The 17,598-nt window shown below is 35.0% G+C and overlaps 1 protein-coding gene across 1 annotated transcript in view; it reads right to left on the bottom strand.

The window, feature by feature from the left end:
* Positions 1–6,889: 6,889 nt before the first annotated feature.
* Positions 6,890–17,598, bottom strand: part of SBF2 (SET binding factor 2) — a 217,886-nt gene continuing 207,177 nt past the window's right edge. Inside the window, exons 34-39 of the mRNA XM_009890946.1 lie at positions 17,047–17,280; positions 12,257–12,361; positions 10,639–10,832; positions 10,121–10,208; positions 7,734–7,865; positions 6,890–7,429 (exon numbers count right to left, since the gene is read on the bottom strand). Of these exons, the coding sequence (XP_009889248.1) occupies positions 7,331–7,429; positions 7,734–7,865; positions 10,121–10,208; positions 10,639–10,832; positions 12,257–12,361; positions 17,047–17,280 (852 nt within the window). The 3' untranslated portion in view covers positions 6,890–7,330. The remainder of the gene's footprint in view (positions 7,430–7,733; positions 7,866–10,120; positions 10,209–10,638; positions 10,833–12,256; positions 12,362–17,046; positions 17,281–17,598) is intronic.

The following is a 17,598-nucleotide window of genomic DNA, read 5'->3' as shown; positions in this document are numbered from 1 at the left end:
GGCTTTGATTATATCACAGCACCTGCAAGTATTCTAGGGAACTCTAGGGAACAAGTTAACACTGATCATCTCTGTTCTCAAAAATTTCTCATCTAAATTTAGACATGATCAGACAAGTAAAGGTCAAAACCACAAAATGGGGAGTGAGACAAGTATAAAGGGAGATTTTGGTGAACTGGTAACACAACTGCTCAAAGGAAAGCAAAGCAGATCAGAAGTCTTCCTTTGCTACTGGAATGTGAGTGTATGGGATCCAGTTCCACCGTCTGCTTACCTGCAATTCTTCCCATTTGCAGTATGAGCTTTCCGACACTCCACTCTGTCACAGATACCTGCCTTTTTCCTTTCTAATTCTTTGATCATCTGTCCAATAGATGAATATGCACTAAGCTGTTTGCATGTGCTATTTTGATCTCTGGCTTACACTGACATCAACTTATTGCTGTGTCAGGCACTACCTACCAGGCTGATCTTGCTTTTCCCCTGCATCTCTCTACATTTTGACGTCCATAGCCTTCGTAATCTCTGTTCATCCTGGCTTGGTGAGAATATATACAAAGGTTCACCTAAAATCCTAACTTCTAATATACACCAAGGAGGACAGCAGTACAGTCACTTGTAATTTCAAGAATCACTGAAGGCCTCACTGCACTTGCATGCAACTCAGACTGATAATGAAAATTAACAGAAATCAATGGGCTGGAATCCCAAGATAAACTGAAGGATCTCTGTTTTGGTTGCATATACTTATTTTTCAAATAAAGTTACAAAGTTGTCTTGAGATACCATCATCAAATAAGGAAAGCTGTCCTTATCTCAAGTATTATATTAATTTAATTTGAAACAAATTAAATATGCATAATGTTTCACTGTGAAATGGTGAACAGGTCTGAGAAAAGAAAAAGTGGAAAAATTGCACAGAACTGTGTTTTCAGGAAATATTTGAATATCATAAGGCAACGTGCATACAGTGACCTAGGACAGGAGAGAAATGTTTTTAAACTGAGGCCTTTCTGACAACAGCTAAAAAAAAAATTGTGGCAGTCCATAGCAAGTTGCTAGGGTACTCATGACCTTATTGAAAGCAGTATTTAGTTTTCATAGCAAAAATGGAAAATCTGCTCACATGACAAATATCTGTGTGCAGTATTCTTTGAACTAAAACATTCAGTATCACAGGAAATAGCTACATGTTTGGTTTTTATTCCTAGGCTGAGAAACTTGTCACATATGCCACTGTGTGGTCAGCTGTGTGGTTTTAACAACTGAAATAATAATTGATAAAAATGACTGTATCATAAAAATTATTTTCTCTACAGAAATTTGTGTCACTAAAGAGACAAAGTCTCAGAAAACTATTTCTGCAGGAAGAAGAGGATACAAAGCTTAGATATGTTTGGGTTAAAAATAGATGTCTGATTACTGTAGCAACAGTGTAATACTTTCTGAGATTGTAATAAGACCTATAGCCTGTCCTGGCACTGCTAACATACATAATACACACAGTGGTCAATGACACGATTCTACATACCATAACTAACTCCTCAATTTATTCCTGGCTCTTGCTCATTATCACTTGATGGGATATTTTCCAGGTTTTCAGGCATTGCTACATACTCATACCAGAACAGGAGACTTACTGCAAGCTTTCTTTTGAGTCAGGAGCCTGAAGTGAAAGAAGCCAAGTTAACTTTGACTTGAATTTTGACTATTTTTTTTTTTGCATTGAGTCAAGTAGCGAAAGCAGAAGATTTTTTTTAACTTAATTTTGTTTCACTTTAAAGCAAATACATTAATTACTGCCACTCTAACTCAGGAGGCACTAGGAGCAGGCTGGATATTTTAAATAAAAGTTCCTTGAAAATTTAAAAAGAATATCATAACGAAAAATATCTTTCAGGCATCTCAGAGAAACAGGCTGTCCAACTTCATAAAAATCCAATGGTAATTATGTCACCAACTCTCCAATGTTTGTTGGTTTTTGTTTTTTTTTTAAATTCCAATCCTAAATCATTTGCTGGCACGAAACACTACAAAGATTTGAATGCTTTATACTAAAAAATGTAAGTATTTTTGATTTAAAAATGACTGTAAGCATTTGCTTCAACTGTTGTATTCAAATATTTGCTAGTGATAATCTGAGCACAGCAGAAATAAAAATCAAAATCTTAAGTGGCACAAAACCAATGCAACATAGGCAAAACCTGAACATTTAAGTATTTAAATATAAGAGTGATTTTACCTGTACTATAGCTAACTATATTGAGCTTAATTCATAATTACACACAGTTTTATGAAGTTATAATTTTGAACTTACTGGAGGTCTTGATGTGAACAGAATTTTGACCTGACTGGCACTCCTAATGAAGATGGCCAATAGCCAGTGTAACCTGGCAAAGCCCTCAGTGCTGTCAGTGTGATGCTTGTTTCTTGAGCTACCTGATAATTGCTCTGTGTTGAGAAAGCACTGGCACAGAACACTCTTCCTGGGTGTTAAATTCAAAGCAGTCTCATCTGTCCATCATTAAACAGGGATGTTGTACCTAGTATAAATTTTGGACAATTAATGGAGACTTCTAACACAAAGGAACACTATGAGTTTGGAGGTCCTGTTCAGTGACAGGCTGAGTGGGTGAGAAATACAAGAATCCTTACTGAGTTGAAAAGTGAAACTCATTAATATTTTCAATTAACAATTCATTGATTTTTTGTCAAGATATATTGATAAATAAGTCATCAATAAATAAATCTTAAAATAAACCAAAACTATGCCTCAGGTTCTTCTAGGTGAGTATGAGGGGCAGAAAGAAGCACCATTCAATACGTGAAACAACTGCTACCTTTGTATTTCCTTCCAGGATAATAGCGTAGTCCTTTTAGCCTAACTATTTCCATCTTCTATTATCACCTGTTTTACAGATAAAAGTATAGGCTCTCTATAAATCTCCTAGAAGACACATAAATAAAGATCTTTACCAAAGAGTAGTCAATAGACAACGGCAACAGTAAACTTGCTGCAATCAAGCAACATTTCCTATTCATAAATGTCCTAATTCTGCCATGTGAGCATGCCTTTAAAACACAGCTTTTACCTTTTGTTCCAAGAATGAGTTTTGAGAACTTTCTAGTAGTAATATATGGAGTCCACATACGAAATCAAATATCTTAGTTTAAGAAAGACACTCTGTCTTCTCAGGACTGACTCAGGTGAGCATTATGACAATCTCAACTCATTAAAAGCTGCGTTTTATTTCATAGTTGCTTGCTAAACCAGGAATGACATCGGTGTTCAGTCCCTTCAGCTCTCGATGGGCAGTCTTGTGACAAAGGAGAAACTTCCATAACTGCCAGTGGTAAGAAGGGAAGATAGTATCTGGGTTTTAATTACTGCAGTGTGATTGTGAATAAAGATGATAGGCATAGTTCATTACACTTAATTGATTTGCTCTTACAATCTTAAGGAGTAGTGAATTAAAGAATTGAAGAGTCCTTTTAGGTGAAAAGTCGTATCAGCTTAGAAGGAAAAGTCTACAGCAGAAAAATAAAACCAGGCAAAATTAGTCTTTGAAGTTTGTATTATGCAAACAGAAACACAAAACCAATTCTTATCTACAGTATTTGTATTAGGAATTCATTCCTTTGAGAGGCTAGCTGGACTAGTAAGTAAAGAGAGGAAACAATGGTGAAGTCGCAGCATCCTTATTTGACAGTCAATTACGAAAAAGTTGTATGTGAAAAAACTCAGAGATGAAAATTTCCTAAATGAGAATGTGGATGCTAATACTTCCCTTGGCTTGCAAAGTAGCCAAAATTTGATAAGAAATTGATCAAATACAGGCAAAACCCCAGAAAGTAGGTGCAACACTGATACTCAGCATGACCTTTAGCATAACTGGGGAACTGGTAGATTCATTTCAGTTTTCTGACTCCCCAAAGCAACCACAGGATAATCATGAACAGACAAAATATTTGGATGATCACAAATACGAAAAATGAGAAATGCGGTGCAGCCACTTAGACATAATCCAAGAATATTACAGGATGAAAAGGCGAAACGACAGTATTTGGACAAGATCACCACATTTTTGTTATGTCTGCAATTCACAAAATATCAGATACAAATAAAGTGTGTGGGATGTGATACAAAATTTTGAACATTTGTTCCTGGGTCTGTTAGCTGTTTGTGTACTATTACATAACCAGTGACCCACACATGTGGCATGCCAAGTATTTTATTATTGAGTATACTAATTCTAAAGTTCCATCAGAAGTAAGGACTTTTATAGAAAATAATTGTATATTTAGGAAAGAGAAATTGCTAATATAATATACCAGTAACAACACTTCAAAACTTAAACTCAGTTCATCCCGTCACCCACTGTGCAGGCATTTTGTCACTCAACACAGAGAAGGGCAAGCAATTTTCTTACCCTAGGTAAAGCCCCTGATAATACTCTTTTTGACAGTAGGAATAGTATGATACACAGCATGGGAATAGCGATATGACACACCTGAGGGAGCACATGTTTACCTCATCCCCAACTCCTGGATGGGTTCCTTTTTCAGGCAAATTTTCACAGAACATGAAGATGGATCCCTTTGTACACAGAATTTTTCCCAAGCAAATTCTCTGCTCCTAATTCTCTACTTCTGCTGCCACAACTCAAACGCACTGACAAACCCCGTAGCTTATGCTATGCTAACTTCTCCACATTCTCTCTAAGTCTCTGTTTGAATCTTCATTCTGAATAGAAGAGACCCTCAAGGAACACTGTAAACTTTGTGTTTTCACACCAAGAGCCTATGCCTACCATTTCTTTGTATATTCCTTGTATAAACACCACAAATATCACATATCTCATTTCAGCTTTTATTTTGATATTTTTAAGTTAAGTTGCTCAAGTTCATTTTCCATCAATACAGACACTAAAAGTTGAGATCAACATTTAAGGCAACATTAGCATCCATGCCAAGCTCAATATGCAAATCTTATCATCTAAGCACCACAGCATCCAAGAATTGTCACAGGTCCCCTACCTCCATCACACATTCCCTTTCCATTTTAACTCTGCTATCCCAACACTACGCTCAGTAATTCAATTTAGATGCATGTTCTCAAGTAAGACCTTGTAATTTTTTCTATTTTATTTCTTATGAACTAGATAATTTTTGCATAAAGTGATATAAATGAGTGAGATACATTTCAGGATGAAAATATGCAATCGGATTTATGTAGTGATACCATATAGGATTTTTTTTTAAAAAAAATATTTAACATCATTATTCAACGACTTAGTATCAACTTTATATGTGTTTAGCCTTTTAGTAAAGGCTATACATTGAGACTTGTTAGAATGATAATTTTGCTTTAAATTCTGATTTCTTTAGTCTTTAGTGTTACTGTTGACACATGTTTGAGTTAAAGATGCTCAAGTGCAACTTTTATGTAAGAATATTTACAAGTATACAAAAGACCACATAGTTTTTAGTACACCCACTATTCTTAATGTAGAGTAAATAAGGATTTGTCTTGTGCCCGTGGAAATATTTCAACATGTGGGTCTTGCTTTTTTCTCTTTTACAGTAAAAGGAAAGGTTTTACTTTTCCTTAAGAAGTGTATTTATTACAAGATGGTTAGCATACATATATCACATAACATACAAGAGTTAAAATTAACTAGTTACAAATAAGCAGTGGTATGTATATTTTCATATAACCTAAGAACAGGATCAGTATTTTACAAAGTACATATAAAAGTACTTCATATACAAAGAAAAATACAAATGTGCAAACACCATTGTCACAGGTGGAAATTTGTCAATTGAAAAATGCTAGAAAAATCCTTCATATTTTTGTTTTGAAATTGCAAATGCATTAAAAACAGCTGCATTTCCTATTGTGTGTGGTGAGAAATTTATGTTCCTTTCTGACAAAATACATTAGTTATTAAAAAAACCACAAACAATTTAATAACTGAAAAATCTGGTAAGTATAGTCAGTTTGGTTAGGCTGACATTAAATTACAAGCAGAATGTCTGGAAAAATGAGAAAATAGTGAATCATATATACAAACCTTTTGTAATATTAGTGTGCTATTTAACATATTAACATTTCAAAATAAAAACAATGGCTTAATTACCTACATATTCTACTCATGTCATCACTATTTGTAGACTGTAAAATTCCTACTAATTTGGGGCTACTAAAAATGTTTCACCAGGATTTTAAGCTGAACAAACACAATTTTATCAAATGTAAAAATCTATAAACAGTCTTCCAATTCATGTGCAAAAAATGTTTAAAAAGTATCAAATCACGACACATCAAACCTGATTATGTACATATTTAATATCTGTAAATGCTGTTAACTAGCTAGTATTGTTCTGCTATAAATAACTTACCTCTGTCCTGCAAAATGTCTGCATTTTAAAGATTTCAGTGCAAGTGCTTGCTTCATTGTTTAGTGCATTATCATGTTTGTTATTTTTTATTTTACAGTGAGCAGAACAGCATATAAATTAACATATACAACTCACACATAAGAGATCTTTCTTCTACTGAATTCCTAGTTTGTTGTTTTCTGTTTCTCCTGGATAGTGTCGGCCAGTTTTCTTTCATTTATCCCATTGTAATTGCAAACAGAATCTAAAATGAAAGTGCTATGATCTTCAGATAATCCTTAGAATTTGAAATTCCATAACAACATTGCAGAAGCACTCAGTAGAGCACAAGATTAGAGAATAACCTGCACACTGAGAAGACACTTGAAAGTCTGGTATGGGGCAATTTCACTTTTCGGTCTTTAAAATATCAACTGTCTATCATAAACATTGGCGACCTGATATATATGTCACTGGACTCACAAGCTTCATTTATTTATTTATTTTTAGGAATTGTAGACATGTTCCCTCTTATTAGTGACTAGCTTGGAAATAAGAACATTCTGCTCAAAAATATAAATAAAGTGAAAATACACTTCCTGTTGGAGGGAAAATTTCTACAGTTTCCTTTGGACAGGTTTCCTAACAGAATGAGAAAACCAGGGTTAGATGATAGTGCAAATATAGCCCACTTTTATAGCTAGAAATTGTACAGAAGAAAGTAGAAGTTCAGGATAAATGGATTATCATTTTTCAAAGTCCTCCCTGCAGAAAGAAATAGCAGTTATAGTGGTTATAATCATTAAACAGAAAAGGAACTTTAGCATGTTATAAACGTTTATGGCTGAAATGTAAGGAAGGCTGGTTGTCTGTCAGCAACATTTCAGGACTTAGCTTCTTACAGGAAGAGGTGCTTTAATGTGTCTTTATTATGGAACATTTTTCCTTTCTAAGCGTCTGAAATGCAGCTCTGGATCCTATCCATCCATTGTTGAGCACTCTGTGCATCTTGGGCACAAAAATTATATACACGTTTATTTGTCTTCAACTGCAAAAAAAAAAAAAATAATATGAAGACAGGCAAGTCCACACACTAAATAGAAAAAGAAACTTGCAAACTTTACTTTACACTGTAATACTCAATGTACTAACTGGTCCTGAATGTAACATTTTTTGAACTGCTGCTGTTGAGAGTGAGGGTCAGATGCTGACTGTATAAAAACTTTTTCTTTTGAGTTGGCATGACAGCTCCTTCCTAGCTCACACCTTCCGGCAGCACTGAAAGTAGTAGGTTAAACACACCAAGAAATAAATTTTCACATAAAGACCAAGTAAAGATCAGATATACTTACATCAAAAAATGCTTTTTCACTTGCATGTTTTGGGGCTCCAATTGTTGGAGAAGCAGGAATCACAGTTTCGACTTCTGCAAGGTCTATGTGTCCCTTACAGCTCGTATCCTCACCAGAATCATAGTATCGCAGCTTGACCAGAAGAGAAAAAAAATATCCAAATACGCTATTTAGATGGACCTTTCACTTCTTCCCTTTTCTGGATACAACTTGGGGGCATGGAGGGGTAAGGGTGGGAGGGACAAATAGTATTAGGACCTGAGGACATCAGACATGGGAAACTTCTAAGACACAACTGACAGAAAACATAGGTTTGGTATATACAAAATGGTGGGACTGGTGATAGCCCTTAACTGGCCAGTCCTCTATTTGACATCTCTGGGTGATACGAAGATACCATCTGCTCCGGTGCGGACAGGGAGTCGGGGGAGGAGCATTTTGTCCCCAGAGTTTCAGAGCAGAGAAGCTTCCAATAGTCATGCATTGCTTCTGGGCAGAGGACAAGTGAAGGATGAAAGCAGAACCTGGTCTTTAAGATTCAGCATTCCTTATCAGTTTTTCTAACAGACACCACGTCTTCACTGTTCATTACATTAAAACTAACATTTCACCAAAGAGTTAACAGAACACTTATTCTCTATATTTCAAGAATTTAATATGATCAGCAAAAATTTAAGTACAATTTTAGATAATTATGAACTACATAGAAGACTCACATTTTCCTATACTGCACTTAGTGGTTGAATGAAGTTTGCATTTTTTTTCTCCTTGCAAAGATACTTTGATATGAATGTTAACCACTCTTTAAACTGAATTTCAATAAGCAAACAAGTTCCAGAAGAGAAAATCTAATACTTGCTTTAAAAAAACCCAACAAACCCAACCCCCCCCCCCAAAAACCAAACACAAAACCCCCAATGCAAAATAGTAAAGCAAACCTTCATAACCTTTATAGCAAAGGTCAAACAACAGGATTCCAGCTAAGATTGACCTGTATTGCTCCTACACCTATGATACTCAGGAGGATATTTGGTTATACAAAAAATGAGAAAGTATTTTTTTCTTCTGCAAAACGAACCTTTTGTTCCTTTTATCTGGAAGAATAATTATAATCAGCACATTTGTTGGTATTTTACCACACTAATCTAGAAATCCTCAATTAGCATTTTTAAAAATGACTGTCTTTATCTATAGTACATCTTTTTAAGTGTGTTGATTACAATAAATTAATATTTCTGAACAAAAGCATACATGAGTCTCAGAGGTTCCAACCCACACTGTGTGGAATATTTGCCTCAATGAAGATTACTGCCCGATGACCAAACATTATTTAAAGTACAGGAGACCACAAATTTCCACTGCAGAATTCCGGCATACAATGTAAATTGGGCAAAATGTCTAGACCAACAGATCTCCTCTGTTTTTAGTACTCCTTGCTGTACAATGATTTATCAGAATATTTATGAATAATTTTGCTACTAGATATATGTCACTAAACTAAAATACTCCTATATATGGCACCTGGAATTATTGTTCAATCAGGAACCTGGCATTTCAGGACTTTTAGAAATACAGATTTGAGATGAAATTTTAACTCATTCTAAGTCATTTACAAAATTCAAACTCATTTCAGAGCGATCTGTTATCCCGTTCTCCATATTTGAAAAGACTTTCACACAGGGATTCTTTCTCAAATACAGGTTACAGAAAAGCACTAAAAAGCAAGTGCAGTAAGTGGATTTCTCTGCTGAAGCAATTGAGATCGTGATTTTCCAGAGTATATAATGCCCTTTAATTTGCAAAGAAAAACGCTCATGGCAAAGTGCTTGGGGAACAAAAAGGCTGTAAAACACACACCGAGCATACAATAACTACTACAGTTTCAACACGAATGGCTGAATTAAACTTGCTATCAGTTATCATATTAGCTCTCAGCATCCCAATTGCACTCGAGGAAGTAACTTCAAAGTTTTTCACACTCAGAAAAAGTTTTTAGCTCTTTTGGAAACTAAAGAGGTCATATTAAAGAGCAAGTTATGCTGCCTGGCTTTTTTATCCTGAGGTATGAAGCAGTCAAAAAATGTTTGGGCCCGAAAAATAATGCATGACTTCCAGTCCAAGAAATCTTTTATGATTATATGCTAAACAGTTATCACTGTTTAAAAAAAAACCAAAGTACTAAAAAGCCTCTGTCCATTCTGAATGGTGCGTCAGCTACAAGATACACAAGATAAACATAGATATATGGTCTATAGTGATGTAACAGACACATCGTCTCTGAAAATAATCATTATCAGTATTATTTGTAAAATCAATCTATACAAACCCAGTAAATAAAAAAGCAGCAAAACAGTCATAAAAAAATCCATTATCTGAAAAGGTTTTACCTGGTGTTTCGTCACATCCAGCACAAACCAGCGAGGTTTCCAACCTTTTAGTAAAGCTCCTCTTTTGTATAGCGTACCTTCAAAAGACCTGAAAGGTACAGAAAACACAAATGGCACGTGACTCCATAATATGAATACTAGTGATACACAAAAGCCCCCAAATGACTACAGACCTATTCAAACACTTCTTTTACTGCAGTAAAACAAATTGGTTTTAAACCAATAGTTTAGTTATTTGTAACTGTGGTACACTGATAAACACTGTTTCAGTACTTCGGATGCATTAAATGTGCAGCTACAATTTCTTTGTGCATATAAAGGGGAAGATTAAAAGATACTGCTAGGAGATAGAGGCCCATCCATCAAGACAACTAAATGTAATCAAAACCACAAAGAGGGAAAAAAATAGTTGCAAAGCATTCCGTGCATAAGAAAATTTCATATTTTTTTTTCCTAAGGCAGGGACTTGTGCCAAGCTAATACAAGGTTCATAAATACTCTGCAATTATTCAGTTTACCTGTTTTCATCATTCTTTGATGTGAAATGATTGTATAGCGTAGTTGTTCTTCTGTCTACTCCATTAGAGGGAGGGATGCTTGCACTCTGTTCCTCACCCAGCCCACTGTCAGGTATTTCCAACAAAGACCTCTTTTGATAGGAATGTAGATTAGCTGACATCATTCCTGAGGAGCCAGAAGGATGTCTCCGGCGCTAAAAAAGATGAAAATAAAAGAAAAAAGGTAACGCAATATGTCTTGCATTGTGAGACTGTCTCAACTTTATACTGATAATACGTGGTACAACGCGTAAATTTTGAATTATTATCAGGTGAAAAAAATCTTCATAATACAAGTCAGTGCTGCCTCAGAAAAGAAGTCAGAGGGACAACAATTCAATTCATTTCTTAAGCAGAAGGGTTCACATGGTATGAGAAATCAGTATTTCAGAAAAGCCGTGTACATTCCAGTGACATAATCTTGAACAACATTTCCCTCGCTTTCTCAGAAGCATCTAGAACTAGTCAGATTTTGGATACACTGTATTTCCCTAATTTCATAGGGCTGGAAGGGAAGGGAAGGAAAGGAGGGAAGGGAGGGAAGGAAGACGAGTGCATTTTCCAAGAGCTACTTTATAGATCCAAATAACTTTAGTAGAATCTCAATAACCTGGAACAAGAGGGGTCCTGAATTTGGTCTTAATCTAAATGACAGCATCCTAGAGATAGAATTTTTGGGGCTGACCCTTAGCTATTGCATTTAGCTGAGAATCCTTAAATAACAGCTTGGACAGGAGACTGCTATCAGGGATATTTATACTTGCAATTTCTTTTCTGCATCCAGTTCAATAAAAAGATTCCGTGTTTGCTAGGATAAATTTTTTTTCATCTTGAATTCATCTAGGATATAAAGGGAACTTGAACGACTCTGACAGGCATAAAGCATATTGCTTTCCTGAGAGCAAAGGACAAATAACAAATTAGTGCTGTGACTAACCATTGCACGGAGGCTGGCAAATTTGAACAAGAACATGAAGCTGAAGAGTTAGGGTACAATCTTGAGCTGGTAACTCACTGTGCCAAGTTTATAGGGAAAGCTTACAAAAAGTAGTATCTAACATTCTTCCTAATGCATGTAGATAGCAAAGAGGCACCTTTTGACTTCAAAAATATCTATATTGTCAGCTATTCTTTTTACTGCAGTCAAGAATTGGAAACACAAGCAAAACCTTTACTAGAATCTACAATTCCAAAATTCCGTTTAGACATGGAAATATCTTTACTCATCTCTGAAACTCTGTGATGTCCTTTTGGCTACCTTCAGGAAGTGAGTTTTTTTGTACTTCAAGAATCTTTTAAATATATAAAGTCATATATTTGTGTATCAGTAAGATGCTCGTGCTCATTTTGTCTGTATCCCTTAATCTACTCTGGAAAAGCAATTAGATAAATACCACAAGCATCGATATATTTTTCTACATGCAGAAACACAGAGCCAGTATCATGGGTTAGAACAACATATTCTATTTTTCAAGAGCAGTATTTTACTCCAAGAAATACAGTCATTTTGTCAGTGCCCCAGGTATCCTGTATAGCAGAAACAGAATTATTGTGTTGGATGAGCTCTTTTGCTACTTACATTGTCTTGTCTGGTGTCATCCTTTAGATTAATTTTGACCCTTTCCCACAAAAGCTGCCACCTTTCTGGGCTCTGATTTAATTTACTTTCCAGTCTTTCGATTTCCTGAAACAAATAACAGGGGTTTTCTTAAGGATAAACATTTCTAGCTGATCAACTGCTGGCAATCACTTTTATACAACCATTTTCTAGTCAGTATTTTTACACAGGGAACTTTTAGGCCATGCTGCCCAGCACATGTTGCCCAGAGGTACAAAAACCTCTGTCAAACCAGCTATAAACTGAAATCAACTGGACTCAGGAGTCAAAGGCAACCAACCAAGTACAGCATCAGCCACATCATTCTTCTTGCGTGTCACAGGTTAGAGCAGCCATTGTGCTTTCAATTCTCTGCCAGTTCTGCACACAAAATTCAACACCAATTGCCATAACAGAAACATGACAATGATACAGATAGTCTATATTTTATAAAAATATTTACAAAGAACAAATTCTGTGCTGTGACACCAACATTGTACGTTGCCAATATTAACATTTACCCTGGTTTATAAAATGTGATACAAAGCTGTAATGAAAGAAGGAAACGAAACAGAAAGATTTATTCAATTTGGATGCCAAACTGTAACAACATGTTCTTGTTGTGGAACTTGGGAATATGACCTAGTTGATAACCTCAAGTTAGGGTTATTTCCCGTTAATAAGACAGTGCATGCAAGGTTAAGTAAAAAGAGGCAATTTCATTAGTTTATGTTTACTTGTGAACATTCATCGATACATTTGTCACTATGTTGATGTGTGGTCCATATTCCTTGCCATGCTTCCTTTCTACATTTTTACTTTCAACAACTATATTGTGATGAAAATCTGATTCTTAATGAAATCAAATTAAAACCTCAATTTTGCAAATCCAATTAAGAATTGATGATGGAACAAAAAAATGCCATAGGACAGAGAATTCCCATGCTATATAAAAGCAAACTAAAACCCAAGACATTTATTTTCAAAGGAGGGGTAGTAAGTTTCTGACTTTCTTTATTTCTACTATACCAAACAATTAAAGTAGATTTCATAATATTCTCCAACTGCTATTGGTCTTTTAGAATGACAATTTCTTCAGGAAACTGTTATTGATTGAAAGACTTAAAGAAAATGACTGTATTTTTAAGGTAAGAAAACATTTTGACCAGGAAATTAACTTCTGAACTAAATTTTGAACTCTGAAGTGAAAACAAAAAAGCCAGTCTTTGACAGTGTAACAGCAACAAAATATTTCTACAAACTCTTCCTTGCTGAAGTTAAATTAGAAAACTCTAAAGTAAAACTAAATATAAGAAATCTGGCTTAACAGCAAGAATCAAACGGGAAGTTTTAAATACTGAAGGTAGTTGAAAGCCACATATACATTAAATATTATGGCATTCTCTTCCTACCAAGAAATAAAACCAGAATAGCTTTGTTTGTATCTACCTATGAAGATACTCCAAAAATAAGGAACGGTGAACACAAGCCAGACTAAAGGCTTTTGCAGATTACCTGTTCTTCTTTCAAAGTGCTGAGTATAAAATGCTTCCTGACGGGATACATACAACTGAATCAATTTACCACAGACTTTTTATGTAAAAGGGTTTTCCAAATTGCTGCAAAAGGATACAAGCTCTTTAGTGCTAAAAGTTAGTCAGGTTTTAATCTGATCATTCTCTTTCTGCCCTAGTCTTGACTTCTGAGTGCAAGTCTTTCTCTGCAGAATCTGGAAGTAACTGAAACTTGTTACTTAGCAACTGGGTCACATTCCTTCTTTTTTGGCTCCACGATGAGTTGTGCTTCCAGAACTTAAAATGAAAAACTTTCAACAATCTCCTATATATAACTTGAAAAGTTAGTAATAAATTCTCCTTTAATAAACCCCATGTAAAAAACTTACATGGCAATAAATCACTAAGATTTACTCTTGCCCTTTCAGTTTTAAATTTTACTAAAAATGTCAGATTTTTTTTCCTTCCATTTGTGGAATGGACTACGAATAGCTGCATTTCCTTGAAAGAAAAATTCCTTAAATTTACCTTTCTGGTTCATCTCCTGTTGCCTAGACTTACTGGAGAAGAAGTCAATATGTATAAAAAGAAAGGTTAAAACAAATACAATTGTGTAAATATACATTTCCTGAAATAAGTAATTACAAGCAATTAGCACTACTGTGTCTTTCAAAAGATGAGTTTTGTGGAGAAATCTACCTTTTTTAAACGGAGACATGATTTTAAAACTATTTGCAACTAACCTCTGAAAGAGCAAATAGAAGCATAGGTGTACTGTTTCACAGTTACCTTTAATTTTATTTCAAAAATGGATGGGTAGCTACTCTTACGATTGGTAACTTGTTTCTGATTTCTATCATGCAGAAAGGCCATCAAAAAATGGTCTTAGAGGGACACTTCTGTTTGGATCTACGTTTGAACATTTATGTCTCCAAAATACACTTTTGAAAATTTAAGCTTTGAACAACGTAGCCCATGTTTGCTGGCTGCCTCTGATGTGGTAGAAGTGAATTGAGAAGTTTTATACAGAAATCTATACTTTAAAATGCATTTTACTACCTGCAATCTCTACAAGGCTTAATTTAGGACTAAATGAATGAAATGTGCAGACTGGTTAACTTTCTAAAACTCAAACATACGGATTTATGGAAACCATAGAGCCATCACACCCATCTGGTTAGAGGTAGTGTGTTATGTACCCAAAACACATTAGAACATTTACTGCTAAAAAATTACACCTTTTGCTCTTAATAGAAGAGCACCACATTCTACCAAGGAAAAGTCTGAATTAAGACATTCAGTAACTTCTGTTTCAGCTTTAGATCCTGAAGAGCACTATCTAGTTTTCAACTGAAAAATATCTTTAGAACAAACAAATTTGGGCTTATCATTATAAACTAAGGGAGAATCAACCTTCCCTAATAATTTACCATTGCTAAATATGGTCTCAGTTCAAACATTTTTTGGATACCAACACATTCTCAATGGATTTATGATTAAAGAGAGTTTTTTCTCCTACATCAGCAATAGCCCTAAATTAACAACTTGTTTTAAAAGAAAGTTCACTTTGCTTTTTAAACTTCGAAGACTATTTTTGTAACCTTTATACAACCTCTTCAAAGTTTTCCAAATGTTCCTCTCCATTGCTATCTTTTATTACTATAATCTAATTCACAAATAACATTTAAACTCTATAAAACCTGACCCACATATCTTTGGAATATAATAAGGCTAATTTCCCTGTTATATGGCAGTTTCTCACAGTTGTGGATATGGATAGTTTGGCATCTGCCCCAGGAAGAAATGCAGAAGAACTTTGTTGCTATATTCCCGATGTACTTCTGGCCTCTAGTTACCTGATACGAAAGCTCTCTGTTTTTCTGCTAAAGAATCCCTGGTAGGACCCCTGCTGAGAGACTGCTCTTTCTTTGCATTTGTGAAATTATAAGCTCTGAGAAGTTCTGGCTATCTTATTTGAGCCAAGGGCAGTTTTACATGTGATTATTAGTTTGTTTTTTTTTTTAATTGGGCATTGTTCCTGTGTTGGATCAATTATGATTGGAAGAAATGGACCAAAATAAATTTGAGGAATGTGCCAGAATAAAGCTAACTCTCTAGCCAAAGCAAGTCTGTCCTCAAGGACCCAAATCCATTCAGAAACTTCCTGCTTTAAAACTCTGCTAAAAATCATCTTTGATTCAGGGGAGTTTGGGAACCCACAGCATATCCCAATTTTCCAAGCATTGCAATATTAGGGTCCATAATCTCACCTTTAATATAAGGTAAAGTCTACAAATAGTTTTCAAAATAAAAAACTGTACATAGTGTTGTGTATCTGAATATGCATGTGGCTTGAAACAATAGCTTGAGGAAATGAAAAATGCCCTTGTCATTTTCCTGTGCTATCAATTAAGATTATAATAAAAATATTAGGACTGTTAATTATAATCAAACAACAAACATTTAAGAAAATTCAGATGTTAAATCATTCTGAATACCTACAACAATTATCATAATAATGGGATCCCTTGTCATCTTCTAATGAAGAAAACACAACCTAAGCAGCCTACATGAACCCAAACAAGAAAAAGCCAAAATCAAGCATCTATTTCAAGTACCAAAATCTTCTGAAGAATCTAAGTTTACGAGTTCGGTCCTAGTAAACATGAGTAAACTAAAAGCAATCATGGAAAGCTTTTTTGAGAAATTGGGGCCAAGATGTTCAGTTTACGTTTGTGTATCTGCCTCCCACTTATTAAAATCAACAAGTGTCAGATTCCGTTTTCTCATCTGTCTGGAAATCTGGGTCTTTGTCATTTTACCACACACCTACTTTAAACTGAATTGAAAGAGGACATGAAATCTAGATTCAACATTTGCCCAAATTAAAACAACAGTTCCTGCATTTCTTATAAAAGGCAATGTAAAAAATTATTATGGTATCTACCTTATTATTTAAAAAAGACTGAAAAAAATAAATCCATGAGTGGCTTTCTCATGGTTATTAACTACTATTAAAGTGTACTCCCAGAAAAGTGTTTATTCAGAATGAATAAGCTTTGCAGGAAGCCTGATTGATTCCCAGACCAACCATCAATTCTTAAGATCAACCAGTCAGTTTTACTAAATACCTGTGTTTTGACATCTATCATGATCCTTTCGATAACAGTATCTCTATAAGGCAATAACCTAAAAAAAAAGTAAACATGAACTTCATGAGCATAAGAACTTATTGTTCTGTGTAACACATGTACTTACAGTTAAAAGGCTGCTGATGGCATCAGGTTGTATTTTTTTAACATCATCATAACATGGCCATACTATTTTCCTCTTAGTCTGAGAGAGCGAACCATCCGTTTGGTCAGTTTCCTCTGAAAGACTGCATTTTGCAGTTACCATGGTCCAATCATAGGAAGGACCAGTAGCCAAAATCTCTTCTACGTAATAATCCCACTTTTTGAGGCTGGACATATTTACATTTGGTTTCAGTGCCTATTTGAAACAAAGTTTTATTACAATGACAGAAAGGAAGTCAGACTTACCATACAATACTTCTATTTTCTAGATTATTCTAAATCGAACAGTATATTGTACTGGGTGAGTAGCGCTGCAGTTTGGTACCTTCCACAGCAAGATCTTGGCTGAGACAGATCAGAACCTAAAACTAATACTAGCATTGGGAATAGATTGCTCATTTTTATCCTTCTACTAAACCAGGTGCCTCAAGAACTCCAATTCAGCATATGCAATTGGTACCCTGACAGTCTTTGAACCTCCTGATAAAGATACAAAAGGCACTTGATAGTAATC

The sequence above is a fragment of the Charadrius vociferus genome, unplaced genomic scaffold, assembly GCF_000708025.1.
Source record: "Charadrius vociferus isolate BGI_N301 unplaced genomic scaffold, ASM70802v2 scaffold248, whole genome shotgun sequence".
NCBI classification, from domain to species: domain Eukaryota; kingdom Metazoa; phylum Chordata; class Aves; order Charadriiformes; family Charadriidae; genus Charadrius; species Charadrius vociferus.
The sequence above is the reverse complement of the archived record's forward strand: the minus strand, read 5'-3'. Positions and strand labels throughout refer to the sequence as shown.